Source organism: Entelurus aequoreus, linkage group LG20 (assembly GCF_033978785.1).
Source record: "Entelurus aequoreus isolate RoL-2023_Sb linkage group LG20, RoL_Eaeq_v1.1, whole genome shotgun sequence".
NCBI classification, from domain to species: Eukaryota; Metazoa; Chordata; class Actinopteri; order Syngnathiformes; family Syngnathidae; genus Entelurus; species Entelurus aequoreus.
The window spans coordinates 15,873,601-15,897,220 of NC_084750.1; the positions used below are offsets into that span (position 1 = coordinate 15,873,601).

At 38.1% G+C, this 23,620-nt stretch overlaps 2 protein-coding genes across 7 annotated transcripts in view; one reads left to right on the plus strand and one right to left on the minus strand.

Annotated features, from left to right (window-relative positions):
- Positions 1-3,934: 3,934 nt before the first annotated feature.
- Positions 3,935-23,620, minus strand: part of LOC133636401 (kelch-like protein 7) — a 22,400-nt gene continuing 2,714 nt past the window's right edge. Inside the window, exons 3-9 of the mRNA XM_062030393.1 lie at positions 21,571-21,664; positions 20,395-20,519; positions 18,708-18,883; positions 8,586-8,791; positions 8,409-8,506; positions 8,165-8,348; positions 3,935-4,058 (exon numbers count right to left, since the gene is read on the minus strand). Coding sequence (XP_061886377.1) covers positions 3,935-4,058; positions 8,165-8,348; positions 8,409-8,506; positions 8,586-8,791; positions 18,708-18,883; positions 20,395-20,519; positions 21,571-21,664 — 1,007 coding nt within the window. The remainder of the gene's footprint in view (positions 4,059-8,164; positions 8,349-8,408; positions 8,507-8,585; positions 8,792-18,707; positions 18,884-20,394; positions 20,520-21,570; positions 21,665-23,620) is intronic.
- The window catches only part of si:ch73-345f18.3 (uncharacterized), a 23,463-nt gene continuing 12,914 nt past the window's right edge, over positions 13,072-23,620 (plus strand). For 2 of the 6 annotated variants that reach the window (XM_062029461.1, XM_062029466.1), the window contains exons 1-3: positions 13,072-13,517; positions 14,344-14,434; positions 21,614-21,691. The gene's annotated coding sequence lies outside the window, so the exon portion shown is untranslated. Of the gene's footprint in view, positions 13,518-14,193; positions 14,443-21,613; positions 21,692-23,620 lie in introns of those variants that run through there. The other 4 variants (XM_062029464.1, XM_062029467.1, XM_062029465.1 and 1 more) reach the window with 3 other exon arrangements.

The window sequence follows — 23,620 nt, forward strand, 5'->3', positions numbered from 1 at the left end:
AGTGGCTTTCAGTAGGCCTTTAAGGGCGTGCCGTGATGGCGCTGCCTTTAGCGTCCTCTACATGTCGTCGCGTCCGCTTTTTCACCAAACAAACAGCGTGCCGGCCCAGTCACACGTATGAGGCTTCCGCAGACACACATAAGTGACTGCAAGACATACTTGATCAACAGGTCACACTGAGGGTGACCGTATAAACAACTTTATCACTGTTACAAACAACGTTCCCTCTAAGGTGCGCGCCTGTGCAATTGCGCACTGCTCAAGCGTCCTCTGCGCACGGCAAATCTATGCCACGCACAAAATCAAATTAAAAAATAAGCGCATAACAATTTTCGACACAACACGGACACGACAGAGAAAACAGTTTTCGTCATCCTTGTTCAAATATTGTAACGTCTGTCAAGACATTTTGAGGACATGAATTCCATCCATCACTTTACCGAGCAAAACTCTTTGTCGGCCATAAACACATCACCAAAACATTAGTAAAAAAAATGATATCTAGCAAAAGTGGTCATTTTCTGCAGTACAAACTAAACCAAAAGCAACTTTGTTATATCAACAGCAGCCGCTCGCTCTTTCTCACTTGCGCCAACACATGCACATATGGCACTTAGCCAGTGATGCGTTTACAGCCACACAAAAAGTCGGACAACTCCAACACCACACATAAAGTGTCATTCCAGGTCGTTACACTATGATTTACCAATCAAATGTGTGCTTATTCCAGTGTCATTTATTAGGAATCTTCATTTATAAATATGAATCATGAAATGCTGTTAGTATATTAAACAAATACTAATAAAAATATATTTTTTACAAACAGGATGTTGCAAGGAATGTACACATGATCCCCTGCTTACATCTCATTGTGCAACAGGTGAATGTTTTAATGGGAACTAAATGCAATGTCTGAAAGGGGTACAAATTAGTTCCAAAGCAGGACCTCCACCCAGACAAACAATACAAGTACACAGTTCATGAAAAACAATATTTGTTGTTATTGTCATTGTAAGTGGGCCTAAACACTTATATTAGAAATGGAAATGACTGCTGTCATTTGATTATAATAATAAGAGAATGTTGTCTGTCTATCTGTGTTGGCCCTGCGATGAGGTGGGGACTTGTCCAGGGTGTAACCCGCCTTCCGCCCGAATGCAGCTGAGATAGGCTCCAGCACCCCCTGCGACCCCGAAAGGGACAAGCGGTAGAAAATGGATGGATGGATGGAGATTGAACTTATTTAGTCAGGTTTTGGACAGGTGTGCTGCTGGTGTAGCCACAGTGTGCACGTCTGATGTTGCTCACATGGGCTCCACTCAATGCTCAGGGAGTTTTTGTGTTAGCGTTAGCTCACACACATGAAAAATTAGAGGGAACATTGGTTACAAATATGCGCCACAGTGTGAACCCACACCAAACAAGAATGACAAACACATTTCGGGAGAACATCCGCACCGTAACACAACATAAATACAACAGAACAAATACCCAGAACACCTTGCAGCCCTAACTCGGGGCGGGGTTTGGTGGTAGTTGTATATTGTAGCCCGGAAGAGTTAGGGCTGCATGGGATTCTGGGTATTTGTTCTGTTGTGTTTATGTTGTGTTACGGTGCGGATGTTCTCCCGAATCTTGTTTGGTGTGGGTTCACAGTGTGGCGCACATTTGTAACAGTGTTAAAGTTGTTTATGCGGTCACCCTCAGTGTGACCTGTGTGGCTGTTGATCAAGTATGTCTTGCAGTCGCTTACGTGTGTGTACAGAAGCCAAATACAACATGTGACTGGGCTGGCATGCTGTTTGTACAGGCTGTAGAGGACGCTAAAGGCAGTGCCTTTAAGGCACGCCCTTAATATTGTTGTCTGGGCAGTGTTTCCCATAAACTGCCAAGATACCTGTGGCGGTGGGGGCGTGGCTATGGGCGTATGTCACCATGACATCGAGTAATTTGCATAATTTACTACAATTATATGATTTTCTCTAAAAAGGCTCAAAAAATGTATACTTACTAATTAATAATAACAGTTTTGTTTTAAACGTCCATCCATCCATTTTACAATATAATTACAACACTTTATGTACATATTTATATACAGATTTGAACAATAAGTTATTCACTGAAATATATTTATTAATTGTGGTTCTTACAAAAAATATATCTTATAAAATATAAAAGCTAAAATGTCTTTTAAAGCTCTGCCCCTTTAATTAGTGCATACTAAATAATTTAACATAGGCCTACTATTACAACTAGGGATGTCCGATAATGGCTTTTTGCCGATATCCGATATTCCGATATTGTCCAACTCTTTAATTACCGATACCGATATCAACCGATACCGATATCAACCGATATATGCAGTCGTGGAATTAACACATTATTATGCCTAATTTGGACAACCAGGTATGGTGAAGATAAGGTCCTTTTTGAAAAAAATAATAAAATAAAATAAACATATTCTTGAATAAAAAAGAAAGTAAAACAATACAAAAACAGTTACATAGAAACTAGTAATGAATGAAAATGAGTAAAATTAACTGTTAAAGGTTAGTACTATTAGTGGACCAGCAGCACGCACAATCATGTGTGCTTACGGACTGTATCCCTTGCAGACTGTATTGATATATATTGATATATAATGTAGGAACCAGAATATTAATAACAGAAAGAAACAACCCTTTTGTGTGAATGAGTGTAAATGGGGGAGGGAGGTTTTTTGGGTTGGTGCACTAATTGTAAGTGTATCTTGTGTTTTTTATGTTGATTTAATAAAAAAAACAAACAAACAAAAAAATGATACCGATAATAAAAAAAAACGATACTGATAATTTCCGATATTACATTTTAACGCATATATCGGCCGATAATATCGGCAGGCCGATATTATCGGACATCTCTAATTACAACCATATTATTTACCAGCAACATAAAGTGAAACAGAGGCAGAGGTGTCCTGCCACAGTCAGTAACAAATAAACATAAAACAGTAGTGGTGGTAGATAGACACAGAGCTTCATCAAACATCTGATCCACTGAACAAAGAGCTCCAAAAATCTTGATCCTACACTTCTCTTTTGTAAAGTAAATCTGAACAGCCGATATGGGCATCTACATCAACTATATGATTTGCCTGAGGGGCTGGACAGGACAAAAAAAAAAAAAAAAAATTTTTTTTTTTTAATAATTTTTTTTGTGGCGGCCTTAATTCTTTCGTGGCGGGCCGCCACAAATAAATGAATGTGTGGGAAACACTGCTGGGTGAAAATCGGCCGAAATTCGGGAGAATGGTTGCCCCTGGAGATTTCCGGGAGGGGCACTGAAATTCGAGAGTCTCCCGGAAAAATCGTGAGGGTTTACAAGTATGACGCTGTCAAGCGCCATTCATATAAAACTTTAAATTTTCATATTAAGGTGCGGGCCGCAAAATAAAGGCCCGCGGGCCGCGTGTTTGAGACCCCTGGTGTAGATAATTGTATTCGCAACTGCTTTTAGTCTTTTAAATTCAAATCGACATCTTTTGTAAGACGTTTTATCATTTCAACCTTGTAAATCCCAAGTTTATTTTACAAAATAAAAAATTCCCATTATAGCTGTGCTACTCATTCTGTTTGCTTCCTCTAAAGTCCACTGTAGTAGAAATGTGAGTTCCTAACAACACAGTATAAAGGTGAGTTGCCGGCTTTTAGCACCTAAACTTCACCATATATAACACACGCACACACAATGGCTCCTTCCATCAACACAATTTTATTTTCACCTATAAAAAAACCCAAGAAGTGAAGTGAATTCTATTTATATAGCGCTTTTCTCGAGTGACTCAAAGCGCTTTACATTGTGAAACCCAATATCTAAGTTACATTTTTTTCAAAAATCAACATAAACATGGCAGCTGTAGTTAATTACGCCTCTGTGCTCGTTAAGGATGACAATGTTAACGACTCGGTTCCTGGGAATCTCCGAGAAGCACGCGGTGCTCCTCGTTACCGCCGCCGCATGTTTTGAAGGCACAAACCAGGCTGGTCGGCATGTGAAACATTTCATAATTGGTCATCCATCTGCACTCGGGTGGAAAAAAAAAAAGAGAAAGCATGCTCATTAAGAAATAGGACAACAAGCCATTCATTGTTTCAAATAAATATGTTACAGTATTGAGTACTAGACCCCTCGTCTTATGTGCGAGTTTTACATTCTGAGCTTTTCTTCTTTCCTCACACTCCAGGCTTGTGGAAAATTCAAAAATGTATGCTAACTCCTTGAACTTCAGTCAATCAATCAATCAAAGTTGACTTATATAGCCCTAAATCACGAGTGTCTCAAAGGGCTGCACAAGCCACAACGACATCCTCGACTCAGATCCCACATCATGGCAAGGACAAAACTCAACCCAATGGGATGACAATGAGAAACCTGAATAAATAAATAAATAAACTTGAGTTGAGGATGCAAACACGGAGTAGAATTGCAATTCAAATTCCATTAAATTCAAATTAAATCTGCTCCGCCGCTCCCAGTCTGTGGAACACTCTCCCTGACCACCTGAGGGCACCACAGACTGTGGAGGCTTAAAAACCCTTCTTTAAAGAAAAAAAAAGCCTTTTTTTAGATATATGCATACTAGTTCTAGCTATTAGGCTGTTCTAGTTTTTATTTTCATTATCTTTTTATTTTTTTAATACACTGTAGCACTTTGAGGTTGTTTACTCAAGGTAAGGTGCTTTTACAAATAAAATCTATTATTATTATTATTATAAATTAATTTTGATTAAAGTATATTCTTGACATGGCTTGTTTGAAATATTCTATGGAAGTATTGTTACTTCATTTACACATTTTAATTACAGCAAACTTTTTTCCCATTCATAATTACAAATAAAATCCTCTTATATCAAACAGATGATTTTGTGATTTGATCTTTCACAACATTTCTGCACTATTCTTTTTCGCCACTTTTTGTCCCCTAACTCTCATAACTGAGAAAGTATCCAGAACATTTAATACTTCCTGTACTTTTAGATAGAAGTCGATACGTCCGTGTGCTGTAGCAGCATAAGCGATGTGCTTTGTGGCGGCCATCACTTTCCCATTTAAGGCAATGCAATATATTGCAAATAAATAATTGTACATTGATTCTGCATTTTGACATATACCTACTTTTATTTATTTCTTAAGGCCCAAGCTGTTTGTTTACATGCTTTTTTTATTTCTCTTTGCTATTTGGGCTTATTGGACGCTAATTAGAATAAAAACTAAGAATCATCTTTTGATATGATGTACTTAGTCCATAAGTACACAAACGTGTACTTCACGTTTAGTGACATGCTAATTCTTATTTTTACACTTTTTGTCCCAAATTCCATTGTATGTTATACTCTTCTGACACCACCAGATGGCAGTATAAGTGTCCACATAAGCGGCCACAAGACCCCAATTCAGTAGTGTACACCATTTTGGAAATAAGAGCTAAAAGGTGCTGTCCACGCATGTGGCCACTAAGCCTTTAGAGGTTAAATTAACATATTTTCACATTTATTCTACATTTCCACACATTTCTACTTGCATTTGACACATTTCTACAATTTGAATTTAGGATCAGTAAAACAATCAATCAATAAAAAAAAGCAGAACGGAAGTCAGAAATAGAACATTTTCCACTTGGTATCGCAAAAAAATCCTACAAACTCCCATCCTTCCAACATGCGTCTACATTTATTTTACATTTTAGCACTTTTTCTACTTTCATTTAACATTATTCTACATTTCAACATGTCCATACTTTAGTTTAACGTTTTATATTCACAGTATTCTACATTTCAACGCATACATACGGTGTATCCGGACAGTATTCACAGCGTTTCACTTTTTCCACATTTTATGTTCCAGCCTTATTGCAAAATGGTATAAATTAATTTGTATCCTCCCAATTCTACAGACAATACCGCATAATGACAATGTGAAGTTAAGTTTATTAAAACAAAAAAAAACACATGTACTCAATATTTTGTTGATGCACCTTTGGCAGCAATTACAGCCTCAAGTCTTTTTGAATACAAAACTTGGCACACCTATCTTTGGGCAGTTTCATCTTAGTGTAGTCAGGGAGGTGACCAAGAACTTGATGGTCATCATGTCAGAGCTACAACATTCCTCTGTGGAGATAGGAGAACCTTCCAGAAAGACAACCATCTCTGCAGCAATCCATCAATCAGGCCTGTATGGTAATGTGGAAGCCCTTTGCTAAATTTCTTTTTTTTTTTTTTTTTTTTTTACCAAATTGCACCTGAAAGACTCTCAGACCATGATAAACAAAATTCTCTGGTCTAATGAGAACGGTGCGCCCCCTCCCTTCCCGTATCATGACTCTTTTTGGACGTCACCACTTAAAAAAAATCAACACAAAATGTCAAAACGGTCAAAACTGTCAGGTGCCCAGGGAAGAAAAAATAGAAAAGAAGAGGAGGAGAAACGAGAAAAAGACAGAGGTAGCAGGTAGGTAACGTTAGCCTACATGAAATTATTTGTCTGTTACAGAATGTGATAGTAACCTGGCTTTTTAGCATTAAGCTAATGTTACATGATTCGGCAATTGCTAATCAATAAATAGCTAGTTCTGTTTTAACGTCGGGTTAATATTGTGGAGGGGGCTAAATTGTTATGGAAAATAATAATGTAACGTTAGGTAATTACAGTACTCCCACCTTACATTCCTCAGGGACATTTGTATTAGATCTTTTAAGCAGGTGTTTTTTGTTGACATTGTTATTGCCTTCTGGTTAGCTAATGTTTGCCCTGCAGGTAATAGTCACTTTTCCACCCCTTTATATATTAGGTATAGTTGTAAGCCTAGTTGTTAAAGTGCACATCATTAATGTTAATTAAGCAATATCACATGAGTGCTGAATGCTGTTTTTTAATTTGAGCACTGCTGTGATTCGGTTAAAGATAATCATAACATAACAGTCTCATATAATATGTTAACTTGCTTTCTTTAAGCAAAAAAAAAAACGTCAAAGACAAAGCTATTCGGTTTCTTGTGAGTATATACACTTCACTGCCGATGTGGGGGGGCGCCACCTAAAATCTTGCCTAGGGCGCCAGATTGATTAGGGCCAGGCCTGCTCATCACCAGGCCAATACCATCACTACAGTGAAGCATGGTGGTGGCAGCATCATGCTGTGGGGATGCTTTTCAGTGGCAAGAACTGGGAGACTAGTCAGGATAGAGGGAAAGATGAACGCAGCAACGTACAGAGACATCCTGGATGAAAACCAACGCTTCCCATCCAACCTGATGGAGCTTGAAAGGTGCTGCAAAGAGGAATGGGCCAAACTGCCCGAAGCTTGTGGCATCGTATTCAAAAAGACTTGAGGCTGTAATTTCCGCCAAAGGTGCATCAATTATTCAGCAAAGGCTGTGAATACTTATGTACATGAGGTATTTATTTTTAATAAGTTTGCAAAATAAAATAAAAAAAGGCTGTAACATAACAAAATGTGGAAAAAGTGAAGCGCTGTGACTACTTTCCGGATGCACCGTAGTTCTCCATTCATTCTACTTTTCAACACATTTATGGTTTCTTTTAACCAATGTGTACATTTATTGTACCTTTCAACAAAACTTTCATTTAACATATTTCTACGTTGGTTTTACATTTCTACTTGCATTTATCGTATTTCTACAGCTAGAACGGACAATAGAATAGAGAACCGAATTGTTGAACCAAATAGAATTGGAATCGTAACAAATTTGACCAATGGCCGACCCCATCGTTGCGGCATAGATGGCACTAGCTTGTTGTCGTCCATCTTGATAACACTGCAGCATGTAGCTATAACTCATTTACGTTTTAAATTTTTTTTAAAATTGTTGTTACATTCTTAGTGTTGCTTTGAAAATATGATTTTAAAATATTGGTCATCAATGCGGAGTCATCAAGTACGTAGCTTTTGAGCAGCTAAGAAACTGGATATTACAGAGTCTGATACCATGAACATTGAACTTCTGTTTTATACTGCAATCTAGCAGATATTAAAAAAAAACAATTTAATCTTTCAAAAGACTCTCATATTCTGGTCACTATGGTAAACCTTTTTAACATGACAAGAGGAAATAACTGAAGCTGATGGTCCATGGGACAGTCGTGCTTCATTTCGACGTACAAACCTGTCACCGTTTGTGTGGTACTCCATCACCCGTCCAAGCCGGGAAGCTCCTTTATGCCCCACGAACACGTAAACCACATCCCTTACGACGGCACACTTGACAGTTTCGCCGCACAACGGCATCCGGAGGGCTGCGTTCCATGTGTCACTGGCAATGTCGTAGCACTCCACCGTGTTTAGTGGACCTAGAAAACCGTCAATGAGTTAGTTCAGACCTAATCATTCCTATTCTTTTGTCAAATCACCTTTTTCCCCCCGTCCTCCAAAAGCATAGATTGTGTTGTCGATCACCGCCAACCCGTGGTTCTTCCTGGGCTCTTTCATTGCGGCCAGTGATCTCCATCTGATAGGGAAGATAAACAGAATCTCCCAATATCGCGCTGAGGCAGTTTCTGGGACTAGTGTACAGTTTAGTGACTCACTCTTGGGTGCTGGGATCAAACGCCTCACAGTCGTCGATGACCGTGCCAGAGACCGGGTTGCCCACAGATCCTCCACAAACGTAAATGAGTCCATTGGCCTCCACTGAGCCATGGTTGCAGCGACCCATCAGCATGCTGCTTTTTGCTTCCCATGTCTGGGTTCTTGTGTCGTAGCACTGGAAAATGTCCGTGCCAGAGTATCCCCCCTCTACATCAACGGCGAGCGTGTGGAGGGGGTCCACACCTTCAGGTACCTTGGAGTCCACATCTCCAACGACTTTTCCTGGACAGTCAACACCACAGCAATCATCATGAAGGCTCAGCAGCGGCTACACTTCCTGAGAGTCCTCGGGAAGTACAACCTGAAGCCTGACCTGCTGCTGACCTTCTACCGCTCGTCCATCGAGAGCCTGCTGACCTACTGTATTACAGTATGGTACGGCAGCTGCACTGCAGCAGACAGGGAGAGGCTGCAAAGAGTGGTCAAGACGGCTCAGAAGATCATCGGCCGCCCTCTCCCCTCTCTGATGGACAGCTACACCTCCCGCTGCCTCAACAGAGCCAGTGCCATCATCAAGGACAGCACCCACCCTGGCTCTGACCTGTTCCACCCACCCTGGCTCTGACCTGTTCCACCTGCTGCCCTCTGGGAAGCGCTACAGGTGCATTAAAACCAAGACGAACAGGCTAAAGAACAGCTTCTTCCCCAGGGCCATAACCACCCTGAACAGACTTCCCCATTGACCCTCATAACTGCCTTCTCTTCGGTGCAATAACCCATTCCACCAACCACCCTGTCATGTAGATATTCATGTACATATTCATTTCACCCTCTGTATAGAGTGTACATTTGTTTTATCGCACTGTATGGAATGGCCTCAATCTCGTTAGCCTGCGTAATGACAATAAAGCTGATTCTGATTCTGATTCTGACATGTATAAATCATAATATAATTTTGTACTTGCTCAAGTCATTCCTTAGACGACTGTGATGTCCAAAGACACAATGACTGTGCACTCATTCAAGTTTAATTACATCAACATTTACACACCCAAAAACACTTTTATGGCACAACAGCCTCAGCCTTCTCTCTGTCTCTCAACAAAGGCGGACATTTCCCTTTCCTCTCTTCTCTCTCGCCTTTTCTTCTTTGTCTTGTTTGGTCTTGTCTTAATTTCTTGGAGCCTCTTTTTGCACTGCTCTCCAAAATCTAAACAATGGAATTGATCAACTGCCCTCTCAACAAAATTGACAAGATATTCTCAACGAAAAGCTTGGGTTCGGGGGAACCTGTCTGTCCTGACAGAACTTTTGTTGCTGGATAGAGGATAGACTCTTGGAAAAAGTGGAGGGTTATGTCTTGCGATTCAGTCTACCTATTTGGAATCATGATAACTTGACATCTGCTGATTGTAGTTGACAAATTGACAAATTCAAAAGATGATGTTCACGGTACCTCAAAGTTGCCACAAATGATTGATACGATGAGCAGAGCTGTGGGCACTGAGACTATCGATTTTTAACTGAATCACAAACTGGATAACACGGAGAACCTTTCCACTCTGAGAGGCGGAATTATGATCTATTTAAGAGCCAGAACGGACAACTAAAGCAAACGAAAACGATCCATATCTACAATTTGACTCCCTCTGGACTGGCTTTGGCAAGGGCATGCTCCCTTCAAGGACACCTGGGATGTTTTTGACTCTATGATTCCGCGCCCCGGAATAATTTTTGGTGATTTAACCTCCAATTCCAACCCTTGATGCTGAGTGCTAAGCAGGGAGGTAATGGCTAACATTTTTATAGTCTTTGGTATGACTCGGCCGGGGTTTTTGTACTTTAAGGGCTTTTGTACTCTTAGTCATTCGCCAAGATTTGATTGATCATTGTAAACCAATGTAGGCCTTACTTTCATAAATCGACATTTTTGTGGAAATTTTTTTGCCTGGATATGGACATCTTATCAGCAGACTGGCTGTGTGATGCAAGAAATTGGGCCGCCATCTTGAAGTGGTGATGAGGAGCCGGCGAGCAGTCTAAACTGGCAGTTGACAGGTAGAAAACAAAGATGGTGTTCAGCGTTTTCCTGCTCAAATGAGCGGACTGTTGAAAATAGGAATCCGGGGATTACTTTTCACAAGTAAAATTTAACATTAACGTACTATTAGTTGTATTTGGTGAAAAGAATATTACCACAGAGTTGAGAAGGAGCAAAGATCTTCAATAGTACTGAAATCGTAGCTGGTAGCAAACAAGAGTATGACCATAATAGAATTGCTTGTCAATGAAATTAATTACATTTAAAAATGTCATACTTGAATAACATAAAGTTGAAATAAATGATGAAGATAAAGATTGTAAAATCCAACACAGAATTAAGACAGAATTTGGTTTTATTCTGAATCCAGTGAAACAGATTGGTGGTTTTAGCTGATATAAAGACTTTCAGGTGTTTATATATGTTTATGTTTAAGTATTTGGCGGACGCTTTTATCCAAAGCGACATACATAAAAAAATACATATAAAACAATCACTGTAAACACTATAATTTAAGGGAAGAATGTAGAATGTAATACAAAATATCAATAAAAAGTGTCAAGACAGAATAAAGTCTCTGCTGCTGCAGCAACAGAAATACAGTCTATAGATCAGGGGTCACCAACGCGGTGCCCGCGGGCACCAGGTAGCCCGTAAGGACCAGATGAGTCGCCCGCTGGCCTGTTCTAAAAATAGCTCAAATAGCAGCACTTACCAGTGAGCTGCCTCTATTTTTTAAATTGCATTTATTTACTAGCAAGCTGGTCTCGCTTTGCCCGACATTTTTAATTCTAAGAGAGACAAAACTCAAATAGAATTTGAAAATCCAAGAAAATATTTTAAAGACTTGGTCTTCACTTGTTTAAATAAATTCATTAATTTTTTTACTTTGCTTCTCATAACTTTCAGAAAGACAATTTTAGAGAAAAAATACAACCTTAAAAATTATTTTAGGATTTTTAAACACATATACCTTTTTACCTTTTAAATTCCTTCCTCTTCTTTCCTGACAATTTAAATCAATGTTCAAGTAAATTTATTGTTTTTATTGTAAAGAATAATAAATAAATTTTAATTTAATTCTTCATTTTGGCTTCTGTTTTTTCGACGAAGAATATTTGTGAAATATTTCTTCAAACTTATGATTAAAATTCAAAAAAAATATTCTGGAAAATCTAGAAAATCTGTAGAATCAAATTTAAATCTTATTTCAAAGTCTTTTGAATTTCTTTTAAAATTTTTGTTCTGGAAAATCTAGAAGAAATAATTTGTCTTTGTTAAAAATATAGCTTGGTCCAATTTGTTATATATTCTAACAAAGTGTAGATTGGGTTTTAACCTATTTAAAACAGATCATCAAAATTGTAAAATTAATCTCAATCAGGAAAAATTACTAATGATGTTCCATAAATTCTTTTTTTAATTTTTTCAAAAAGATTCAAATTAGCTAGTTTTTCTCTTCTTTTTTTCGGTAGAATTTAGAATTTGAAAGAGTCGAAATTGAAGATAAACTATGTTTCAAAATTTAATTGTCATTTGTTTCGTGTTTTCTCCTCTTTTAAACCGTTCAATTAAGTGTAAATATCATTAATTATTAATAATAACAGAGTTAAAGGTAAATTGAGCAAATTGGCTATTTCTGGCAATTTATTTAAGTGTGTATCAAACTGGTAGCCCTTCGCATTAATCAGTACCCAAGAAGTAGCTCTTGGTTTCAAAAAGGTTGGTGACCCCTGGTGTAGATATATAGATATCTAATGTATTCATACATTGTTTATGTAGGATATACGCATGTATATATAACCTAATCATATTGTTTCTTCAATTTATAAATAGCTGACTGTTTTTTCCCCCTTCTCTGGGATTATATTCCCAGTTTTGATCTCGGATGTCTGGTCACTTATAGCATATAAGAATATTCTATTACTCTTAAGCAAACTATGAATAATAAAACATGTGTCCTTTATCATAGCTACACGTTATGACAAAAAGCGCGTGTAAATCAGTGGTATTCAGTGAGGTAAGATGAATTAAATGCGCTGACAGTTCATTGTTCCTGCCAAATGAATTGCACTGAGTGGAGCGGATCACCACTCCAAGATGGCGGCCCCGCGTCTCGTCATCGCCAGTAGGCAGTAGCGCTCCATGCTGCGTACCCTTATAAGATGTCTATGTTTTTTAACAACATACCCGATCCTCGGCAACTTCCGGCGGCACGCTAATAAGATGGGCGTGTAGCTCTGAGCTCAATATATACGATATCAATTCGCTCGAGTACATTTCCAAAAGATAAATGATGATACTGTAACCTATTTTATGGACTTGCCTCTTTGTGATCTTAAAGTTCCTGTTATAAGCTGTTATACAGTACATGCCTTGAGCTCTTATTTTGAAGGCGCTAAGAGCGGAAGTGGTTGTGGTGGAGCCAGCGGAGGTTTTGAAAACCAACGAAAATAAAGTGGTCCTCGTTTAAAACTGGAACCTCCGTGTTTGTTATTTTGTACTTTTATACAGTATAGGCCACATATATAAACCCTCGGTTACAATACGTTTGGAAATCTCGGTTTTTGTTCAGAACCGGTTCAGTAGATACATTTTCTTGGAAACGCTTGCCATTTTTTTTCAAACGGTCCCCTTGTCGATTCTTCCGGGTGGTGATGACGTCATTACGCAACGTGGGCGTATTTGACGTCCGCTAGCAAAATGGCGGCATTTTTCAAGAAAATATTTAATAGTTATAAGGCTGCTATTTCATCAGTGGGTCATACGAGCGATATGCTGACACATTTGAACATACAGCATTAAAATATTATAAAAGAAAGCCGCGTTTTAAACCGCTCCAATTTAATCCCAGCAGCAGGAAGGCGAGCACGTCATCTGAATACAACAGGTAGTAAGTAACATCTGAATACAACAGGTAGGAAGTAACATCTGAATACAACAGGTAGGAACTAACATCTGAATACAACAGGTAGGAACTAACATCTGAATACAACAGGTAGTAAGTAACATCTGAATACAACAGGTAGGAAGTAACATCTGAATACAACAGGAATGAACTAACATCTGAATACAACAGGTAGTAAGTAACATCTGAATACAACAGGTAGGAAGTAACATCTGAATACAACAGGAATGAACTAACATCTGAATACAACAGGTAGTAAGTAACATCTGAATACAACAGGTAGGAACTAACACCTGAATACAACAGGTAGGAAGTAACACCTGAACATAACAGGTAGGAACTAACATCTGAATACAACAGGTAGGAACTAACACCTGAATACAACAGGTAGGAAGTAACACCTGAACATAACAGGTAGGAACTAACACCTGAATACAACAGGCAGGAACTAACACCTGAATACAACAGGTAGGAACTAACACCTGAATACAACAGGTAGGAACTAACACCTGAATACAACAGGTAGGAACTAACACCTGAATACAACAGGTAGGAACTAACACCTGAATACAACAGGTAGGAACTAACACCTGAATACAACAGGTAGGAAGTAACACCTGAATACAACAGGTAGGAACTAACACCTGAATACAACAGGTAGGAAGTAACACCTGAATACAACAGGTAGGAAGTAACACCTGAATACAACAGGTAGGAACTAACACCTGAATACAACAGGTAGGAACTAACATCGCCATCATGTCAGCGATATTATTTGTCAAATTGAAATGGATGCCTTCTCATTTAGAGCAGCATGACGTGGGACAGATCCTGACCGGCTCCGAGGTCATTCGTTGGCGCACCACTAGATGGAGCCGACGTACCTGACTGGCTCCGAGGTATTTAGGTGATTCCTTGGCGTACCATGATACCACTATGTCAGTGGGGGTCAAACTCCTGTTAATTGAGGGCCACATGGCAGTTATGTTGGCCCTCAGAGGGGCCACTTCTAACAGTATTATTGCACAATTGCCTATGCATTTGATGATTTGTTTTTACCGATACCAATATATTGGTACAGGTACCAAAATTATTTCGATACTTTTCGGTACTTTTCCTAAATAAAGGGGACCACAAAAAATGGCATTATTGGCTTAATTTTAACAGCAAATCTTAGGGTACATGAAACATATGTTTATTATTGCAAGTTTGTCCTTAAATAAAATAGTGAACATACTAGACAACTTGTCTTTTAGTAGTAAGTAAACAAACAAAGACTCCTAATTAGTCTGCTGACGTACGCAGTAACATATTGTGTCATTTATACACCTATTATTTTGTACACATTATGAGGGACAAACTGTAAAAATGTATTATTAATCCACGTGTTCATTTACTGTTAATATCTGCTTGCTTTTTCTTTTAACATGTTCTATCTACACTTCTGTTACTTATTCTTCTGTTGTTTGGATACTTTACATTAGTTTTGGATGATACCACAAATTTGGGTATCGATCCGATACCAAGTAGTTACAGGATCATACATTGGTCATATTCAAAGTCCTCATGTGTCCAAGGACGTATTTCCTGAGTTTATAAACATAATATCTGGCATTATTGTTACCTGTGGTAAAGCCACTATGATACAACATCTGTATTATAATCCTTGAACCAAGTAAGAGTGAAACTCATGTGAATAATCACTGAATGGAGAACTGGGGGTGGGATTAAATCAATTATCTTCTTCCCACTCCCTTTCAGGCAAAACTGGACAATCATGAATTACATACTATACATTACCTTTTGCACTATATTAATGTATATTATTATGTGTGGTCAACTTTGTACTTTTTTATGTTATTGCCTGAAATAAATAAATAAATGAAACAAATGAAATGAATGATTATAAATAATTTAAAAAAACAAAAGATGATGTTGTGATGCCAAAAAATATCGACGTGATCATAGTAGTATCGACTAGATAGATAGATAGATAGTACTTTATTGATTCCTTCAGGAGAGTTCCCTACGCCACTGTACTCGGTATCATTACAGTGGATGTTAGGTGTAGATCAGGGGTCACCAACGCGGTGCCCGCGGGCACCAGGTAGCCCGTAAGGACCAGATGAGTAGCCCGCTGGCCTGTTCTAAAAATAGCTCAAATAGCAGCACTTACCAGTGAGCTGCCTCTATTTTTTAAATTGTATTTATTTACTAGCAAGCTGGTCTCGCTTTGCTCGATATTTTTAATTCTAAGAGAGACAAAACTCAAATAGAATTTGAAAATCCAAGAAAATATTTTAAAGACTTGGTCTTCACTTGTTTAAATAAATTCATTCATTTTTTTTCTTTGCTTCTTATAACTTTCAGAAAGACAATTTTAGAGAAAAAATACAACCTTAAAAATGATTGTAGGATTTTTAAACACATATACCTTTTTACCTTTTAAATTCCTTCCTCTTCTTTCCTGACAATTGAAATCAATGTCCAAGTAAAAAAATTTTTTTTTATTATTGTAAAGAATAATAAATAAATGTTAATTTAATTCTTCACTTTAGCTTCTGTTTTTTCGACGAAGAATATTTGTGAAATATTTCTTCAAACTTATGATTAAAATTCAAAACAATTATTCTGGCAAATCTGTAGAATCAAATTTAAATCTTATTTCAAAGTCTTTTGAATTTCTTTTAAAATTTTTGTTCTGGAAAATCTAGGAGAAATAATGATTTGTCTTTGTTAGAAATATAGCTTGGTCCAATTTGTTATATATTCTAACAAAGTGCAGATTGGATTTTAACCTATTTAAAACATGTCATCAAAATTCTAAAATTAATCTTAATCAGGAAAAATTACAAATGATGTTCCATAAATTATTTTTTTAATTTTTTCAAAAAGATTCGGATTAGCTAGAATTTCTCTTCTTTTTTTCGGTTGAATTTTGAATTTTAAAGAGTCGAAATTGAAGATAAACAATGTTTCAAAATGTAATTGTCATTTTTTTCGTGTTTTCTCCTCTTTTAAACCATTCAATTAAGTGTAAATATCATTAATTATTAATAATAACATAGAGTTAAAGGTAAATTGAGCAAATTGGCTATTTCTGGCAATTTATTTAAGTGTGTATCAAACTGGTAGCCCTTCGCATTAATCAGTACCCAAGAAGTAGCTCTTGCTTTCAAAAAGGTTGGTGACCCCTGGTGTAGATCCACCAATTGCGTTTGTTTACATTTTGATGTCGGTGAGCTCCTACGGTGTGTAGTGAAGCATGTTTAGCTATTCCTCATCCTGCAGTGATAATGCTTTACATTAGTTTTGGATGATACCAACAATTTAGGTATTGATCTGATACCAAGTAGCTACAGGATCATATATTGGTCATATCCAAAGTCCTCATGTGTCCAGAGACTTATTTCCTGAGTGTATAAACCTAGTATCAATTTAAAAGAAAAAAGATTTTGTGATAATAAAAAATATTGATGTAATCATAGTAGTATCGATTAGATACGCCCCTGTACTTGGTATCATTACAGTGGATGTCAGGTGTAGATCCACCCATGGCATTTGTTTACATTGTGACGCTGGTGAGCTATTGTATCCTCCTACGGTGTGTAGTGAAGCATGTTTAGCTATTCCTCATCCTGCAGTGATAATGATACTTGTAAGAAACTTACTTTATTTGTCGCCATGGAGACAAGGATTAGTGATTTAGAAGTAGCTAAAACACTGCACACGGTGGCTCGACTTTAGCCGCTAACAAGCTAGCCATGTCTTAAAGCACCTCTTCCTGAGGGTGTTTCAGTGTTATAACTTCACCTTTATCTTTACTTTTTAGGCCAAAATGCGTCCATTCTCCCTTTTCTGTCTACACACTGTGTCTGCTTGTAAGTACTCCGTGTGTGTGTGCGCTGCCGAACATGCTCCTCTGCTCGTAAAACCAGCAATGACACGACGTGACTAGGACGGGGTGCGGGGGGAGGTGGCGGTACTTTTCAGAGGCGGTATAGTACCGAATATGATTCATAAGTATCGCGGTACTATACTAATACCGGTATACCGTGCAACCCTAGTACAATGTAAAAAAAAACAACTTAGATTTTACAGTAAAAAAACTGACAGGTCAGTCAAGAAAATTTTACCGTACAATTTACAGTGTTTTTTTCAGCATGTTACTGAAAATGGAAATAAACAGTACCACTGTTTTTCACTAGCAGCTTAGTTTTACTGTGAAATTTACATTGTTTTTTTTACTAGGGTTGTACGGTATACCGGTACTGGTATAGTATGGCGGTACTAATGAATCAAAAACGGTACTATATTGTGTTTGAAACGTACCGTTTCCCGGGCATGACGGTGCGTTGTCATGACATTGCTGGTTTTACGAGCAGAAGAGCATGTTCGGCAGCGCACAATCACAGAGTACTTACAAGCAGACACAGTGTGTAGACAGAAAAGGGAGAAAGGACGCATTTTGGCTTAAAAACTGACAATAAAGGTGAAGTTATAACACTAAAACGCCCTCAAGAAGAGGTGCTTTAAGACTAACATCCATCCACAGTCGGCAGTGTTTTAGCTACTTCTAAATCACTAATCCTCGCCTCCATGGTGACAAATAAAGTAAGTTTCTTATAAGTATCATTATCACTGCAGGACGAGGAATAGCTAAACATGCTTCACTACACACCGTAGGAGGATACAATAGCTCACCGGCGTCACAATGTAAACAAACGCCATGGGTGGATCTACACCTGACATCCACTGTAATGATACCAAGTACAGGAGCGTATATAGTCGATACTACTATGATTACATCGATATTTTTTGGCATCACAACATCTTCTTTCGTTCTTTAAAATGTATATTATGTTTATGAACTCAGTAAATACGTCCCTGGACACATGAGGACTTTGAATATGACCAATGTATGATCCTGTAATCAATACCTAAATTTGTGGTATCATCCAAAACTAATGTAAAGTATCAAAGAAAAGAAGAATAAGTGATTATTACATTTTAACAGAAGTGTCGATAGAACATGTTGAAACAGAAAATAAGCAGATATTAACAGTAAATGAACAAGTGGATTAATAATTTTTACAGTTTGACAGGTAGAGGACTCTGAAATCACACGGTCTGACAACCCAATGTGTGTTGAAAAGGTAAAAACATATGTACCTCGTCCACAGTGGGCCGAAAGCGGTGGTTCTGGTGCAGCAGATGTTTGAGCTCTTCAACGCTCAGCTGCGAGAATTCCTCCATTTTGCAGACCTCAGTCAAGTGTTCCTGTAGAAAGTTCTGAGCTTCCGACTTCAACTCAGGGCAGTCCATGCTGTCTGCCAGAGACAAGAATCCTGTGGACGAGCACAAAATATTATCTTTGAACTATACAAACAGAAGAAAGTATTTTTATTTTTAATTTTTTTATCATTTAAAGGCCTACTGAAATGACCTTTTTTTATTTAAACAGGGATAGCAGATCCATTTTATGTGTCATACTTGATCATTTTGCGATATTGCCATATTTTTGCTGAAAGGATTTAGTATAGAACAACGTCGATAAAGTTCGCAACTTTTGGTCTCTGATAAAAAAAAACCTTGCCCCTACCGGAAGTAGCGTGACGTTGTCAGTTGTTCACTCTCTCATATTTTCCTATTGTTTTCAACGCAGCTAGAGCGATTCGGACCATTACCCCATTAATTTGAGCCAAGATTAAAAAATTCGTGGACGACGAACGTTAGAGTGACGGACTAGAATGCAGTGAAATACATATTTTTTTCCGCTCTGACCGTAACTTAGGTACAAGCTGACTCATTGGATTCCACACTTTCTCCTTTTTCTATTGTGGATCACGGATTTGTATTTTAAACCACCTCGAATACTATATCCTCTTGAAAATGAGAGTCGAGAACGCGAAATGGACATCCATCCATCCACCCATCCATCCATCCATTTTCTACCGCTTATTCCCTTCGGGGTCGCGGGGGTGCTGGAGCCTATCTCAGCTACAATCGGGCTGAAGGCGGTGTACACCCTGGACAAGTCGCCACGAAATGGACATTCAATGCCTTTTATCTCCACGACAATACATCGGCGAAATGCTTTAGCTACGAGCTAACGTGATAGAATCGTGCTTTAACTGCATATAGAAACAAAAGAAATAAACCCCTGACTGGAAGGATAGATAGAAAATCCACAATACTATTAAACCGTGGACATGTAAATACACGGTTAATGCTTTCCAGGCTGGCGAAGGTTAACAATGCTGTGCTAACGACGCCATTGAAGCTAACTTAGCAACCGGACCGCACAGAGCTATGCTAAAAACATTAGCTCTCCACCTATGCCAGCCAGCCCTCATCTGCTCATCAACACCCGTGCTCACCTGCGTTCCAGCGATCGGCGGAAGGACGAAGGACTTCACCCGATGCGTTTGGCGGCCCGGAGACATAGGAAGTCAAGGTGAGGTCGGCGGCTAGCGCGTCTGCTCTCCATCAAAGTCCTCCTGGTTGTGTTGCTGTAGTCCGCTGCTAATACACCGATCCCACCTACAACTGTCTTCTTTGCAGCCTTCATTGTTCATTTAACAAATTGCAAAAGATGTCCAGAATACTGTGGAATTATGGAATGAAAACAGAGCTTTTTGTATAGGATTCTACGGGGTACCATAACTTCCGTTAAACTGACTTCGTCACGCGCATACGTCATCATACCGCGACGTTTCAGCCGGGAAATTTTAAATGTCACTTTATAAGTTAACCCGGCCGTATTGGCATGTGTTGCAATGTTAAGATTTCATCATTGATATATAAACTATCAGACTGCGTGGTAGTAGTGGCTTTCAGTAGGCCTTTAAGCCCTCACCTAAACAGTTTGTTGCATCAAGCTGTCCTTTGAGGAACTCTTCACAAATGTTCTTCAAAGGCTCAATCTGGTATTGGTTGGCAACATCCAGCAAAGACATGGCATTACTACGTTTCACTGAAGTCCTGGCATAGATAGATAGATAGTACTTTATTGATTCCTTCAGGAGAGTTACACAAGCAATACAAAACATTCAACAATCCTACCTTGACCAACTTAAAGCAGTTATGTCAAATCAATATGTATCCTCTGAGGACATTTAGGGACATGCAAGTCCTCAAGTAAAACATTTGGATTCTTTTTTTCTTTTGTTTTTACTTTTTTTTTTTTTTGCAATAAATGTCAGTCCTAAATTAAAATATCATTTTTAAAACATTTTTTTTTTGTTGACATTTTGACACTTTTGAAGTGATCAAATAGTGTCAACGGGTTTAGAATAGTAAAAATAAATCGTGTTACGCACATTTATAATTGAAAACGTCCTAACAAATGTCACATCATTTTGATCAAAAGGCCTTCAAAGGGTTGTCAAATTATAAAAGAAAAATTATAATAAATAAAACATGTTTGGTATTTTTTGTAGGGCTGAAGTTGATAAAAAATTTGGGCTGATAAATAAACAATGGTATACACTGTGAGAAATAAAATACATTTTTTTGTTATTTCATCCCCGCCAAAAATTTTTTAAAAAGTAAAATATTATTTTTATTTTATTTTATTAAGCCCCAGCAGAATTTCTGTGTTTATTTCAAATTTATCTTAATTGAATCTTATTTCAATTTTATGAATTTTTATTTCAAAGTATTTAAAAACTGTAAAAATAAACCAATATTTGGATTTGGGGTATTGTCAAGTAACTTGTCAGTGTATTGTACACTTGTAAAATAATTTGACATTGAAATTAAAAAGTATACAAAAACCCTCTAAGGGAAAATCATGCACTATACAATAACACTAAGAAATATGGCTAAAAAACAGAAACAATGTACTAAAAGGACAAAAAAGTCAGCCTGTGTCCCGATGGTTAAATACTTCTTTAAAGCCTAAATATAGTGGACCAAAATTGGTACAATTTAGAGTTCAAGCAACATTTTCGACCACAAATATGCTGAATAGTCAAGATTTGGTTTGCATGTGAGTGTTGTTTTTTTTGTTGTACTTTTTTATTTTGCTTACTCAGCCGTGTAGATAAACTGTAACATCAATTCTGTGACCTCAGGCTCAGCACTCTGAAGTTCCACCTCACGGGACTTGGACTCCTTCATACTGCCTAGAAATCGGGAGAAAAATTCAAATAGTGAGCTGTTTTTTGTTGTCATTTTTAATATTGTACATGCTATTTTACCTCTGCCAGGAGGTTATCGCCCCTCAAACTCAAATGGTTATGGGCGGAACAAATGATTAGTGTTTGTGGGTAATCTGGATTGTCATCTGGTTTCAGGTATTTTTTTTAAGGATTCTTTACTATTAGCAGAGATTTTCACTCTACGCATGCTCTCTAGTTAGGTAGTTAACAGGATCCAATGCAACAACAGTATCAACTAATGGTCGAAGAGTTTTTAACATTATTTGTTGTAGTAAAGGTTGTTGCTTCAGTGTTGTACTGCACTGCATTGCATTTAGTGTTTATTATTATTATTATTATTAGGAACAATTTTCCTTGTGGATCAATAAAGTTTCTCTAAGTCTATTATATTAAGCTACTGTTGGTGGAATACTGATGGGTACCTTTCACATTTGAAGGAATACGGTACCAATATCAGGTTCCTGGGATTTCAATTCCAATACTCAAACGGTACCAATCTTTGGTTCTTTTGTGTGTGTTCATATGTTAAAATGTTTGTAAATGACAGCTCTTTTATAGAACAACTGTGCTGTCCAGTTCTTACATATCAGTGGTTCTTAACCTGGGTTTGATCGAACCCAAGGGGTTCGGTGAGTCGGGCTCAGGGGTTAGGCCGAGGTCAAGACACACCCGACTCATCGTGTAAATAAAAACTTCTCCCTATCGGTGTATCACGGATACGGCAACAGCAGAAGTCACACTGATTTGCAGGGTAACAGTTAGAGATGCTACCTCAGTAGAAGCATTTAAGTTCCATCTTAAAACTCATTTGTATACTGATTGGGTCGGCAACCCAAAATGTTGAAAGAGCCATATTGGACCAAAAATACAAAAACAAATCTGTCTGGAGCCTCAAAAAAATAAAAGCCATATTATATACAGATAGTGTGTCATGAGATATAAATTGAATTAAGAGGACTTAAAGGAAACTAAATGACCTCAAATATAGCTACAAATGAGGCATAATGATGCAATATGTACATATAGCTAGCCTAAATAGCATGTTAGCATCGATTAGCTTGCAGTCATGCAGTGACCAAATATGCCCAATTAGCACTCCACACAAGTCAATAACATCAACAAAACTCACCTTTGTGCATTCACGCACAACGTTAAAAGTTTGGTGGACAAAATGAGACAGAAAAAGAAGTGGCATAAAACACGTCCTAGAAAGTCGGAGAAAGTTGTACATGTAAACAAACTAGGGTGAGTTCAAGGACCGCCAAAATTAGTAGGACAAAACGGCGCTCGCCAAATACTCGAATCAGTGAAGCATGTTTAATATAAACAGTGTGATTTATAACAATTAGGGAGGTTTGTGTCATGTTTGTCCTCCTACAGAAAACATATTAACACAAAAAATATATTTTTTTCTCCTCACCTTTTTCCATTTTTCATACATTTTTGAAAAAGCTCCAGAGAGCCACTAGGGCGGCGCTAAAGAGCCGCATGCGGCTCTAGAGCCGCGGGTTGCCGACCCCTGCTCTAGCCTTTAAATAGACCCCCTTTTTAGACCAGTTGATCTGCCGATTTCTTTTCTCCTCTGCCCCCTCTCTGGGTTATTCCGGTTCCGGTGACCATGGATGAGGTACTGGATGTCCGGAGACTGGACTCTCACTGTTATGTTGGATCCACTAGGGACTGTACTTAGAGGGGGGGTTACCCACATATGCAATCCTCCCCAAGGTTTCTCATAGTCATTCCCATCGACGTCCCTTGTGTGGGTTCTGTACCGAGGATGTCGTTGTGGCTTGTGCAGCCCTTTGAGACTTTTGTGATTTAGGGCTATATAAATAAAAATTGATTGATGACATTGAGTGTGTAATTTGCTGTGAGTTTATGCCCTGTGTTGGTTTTGTTCTTTGAACAAGGTGATGTTCA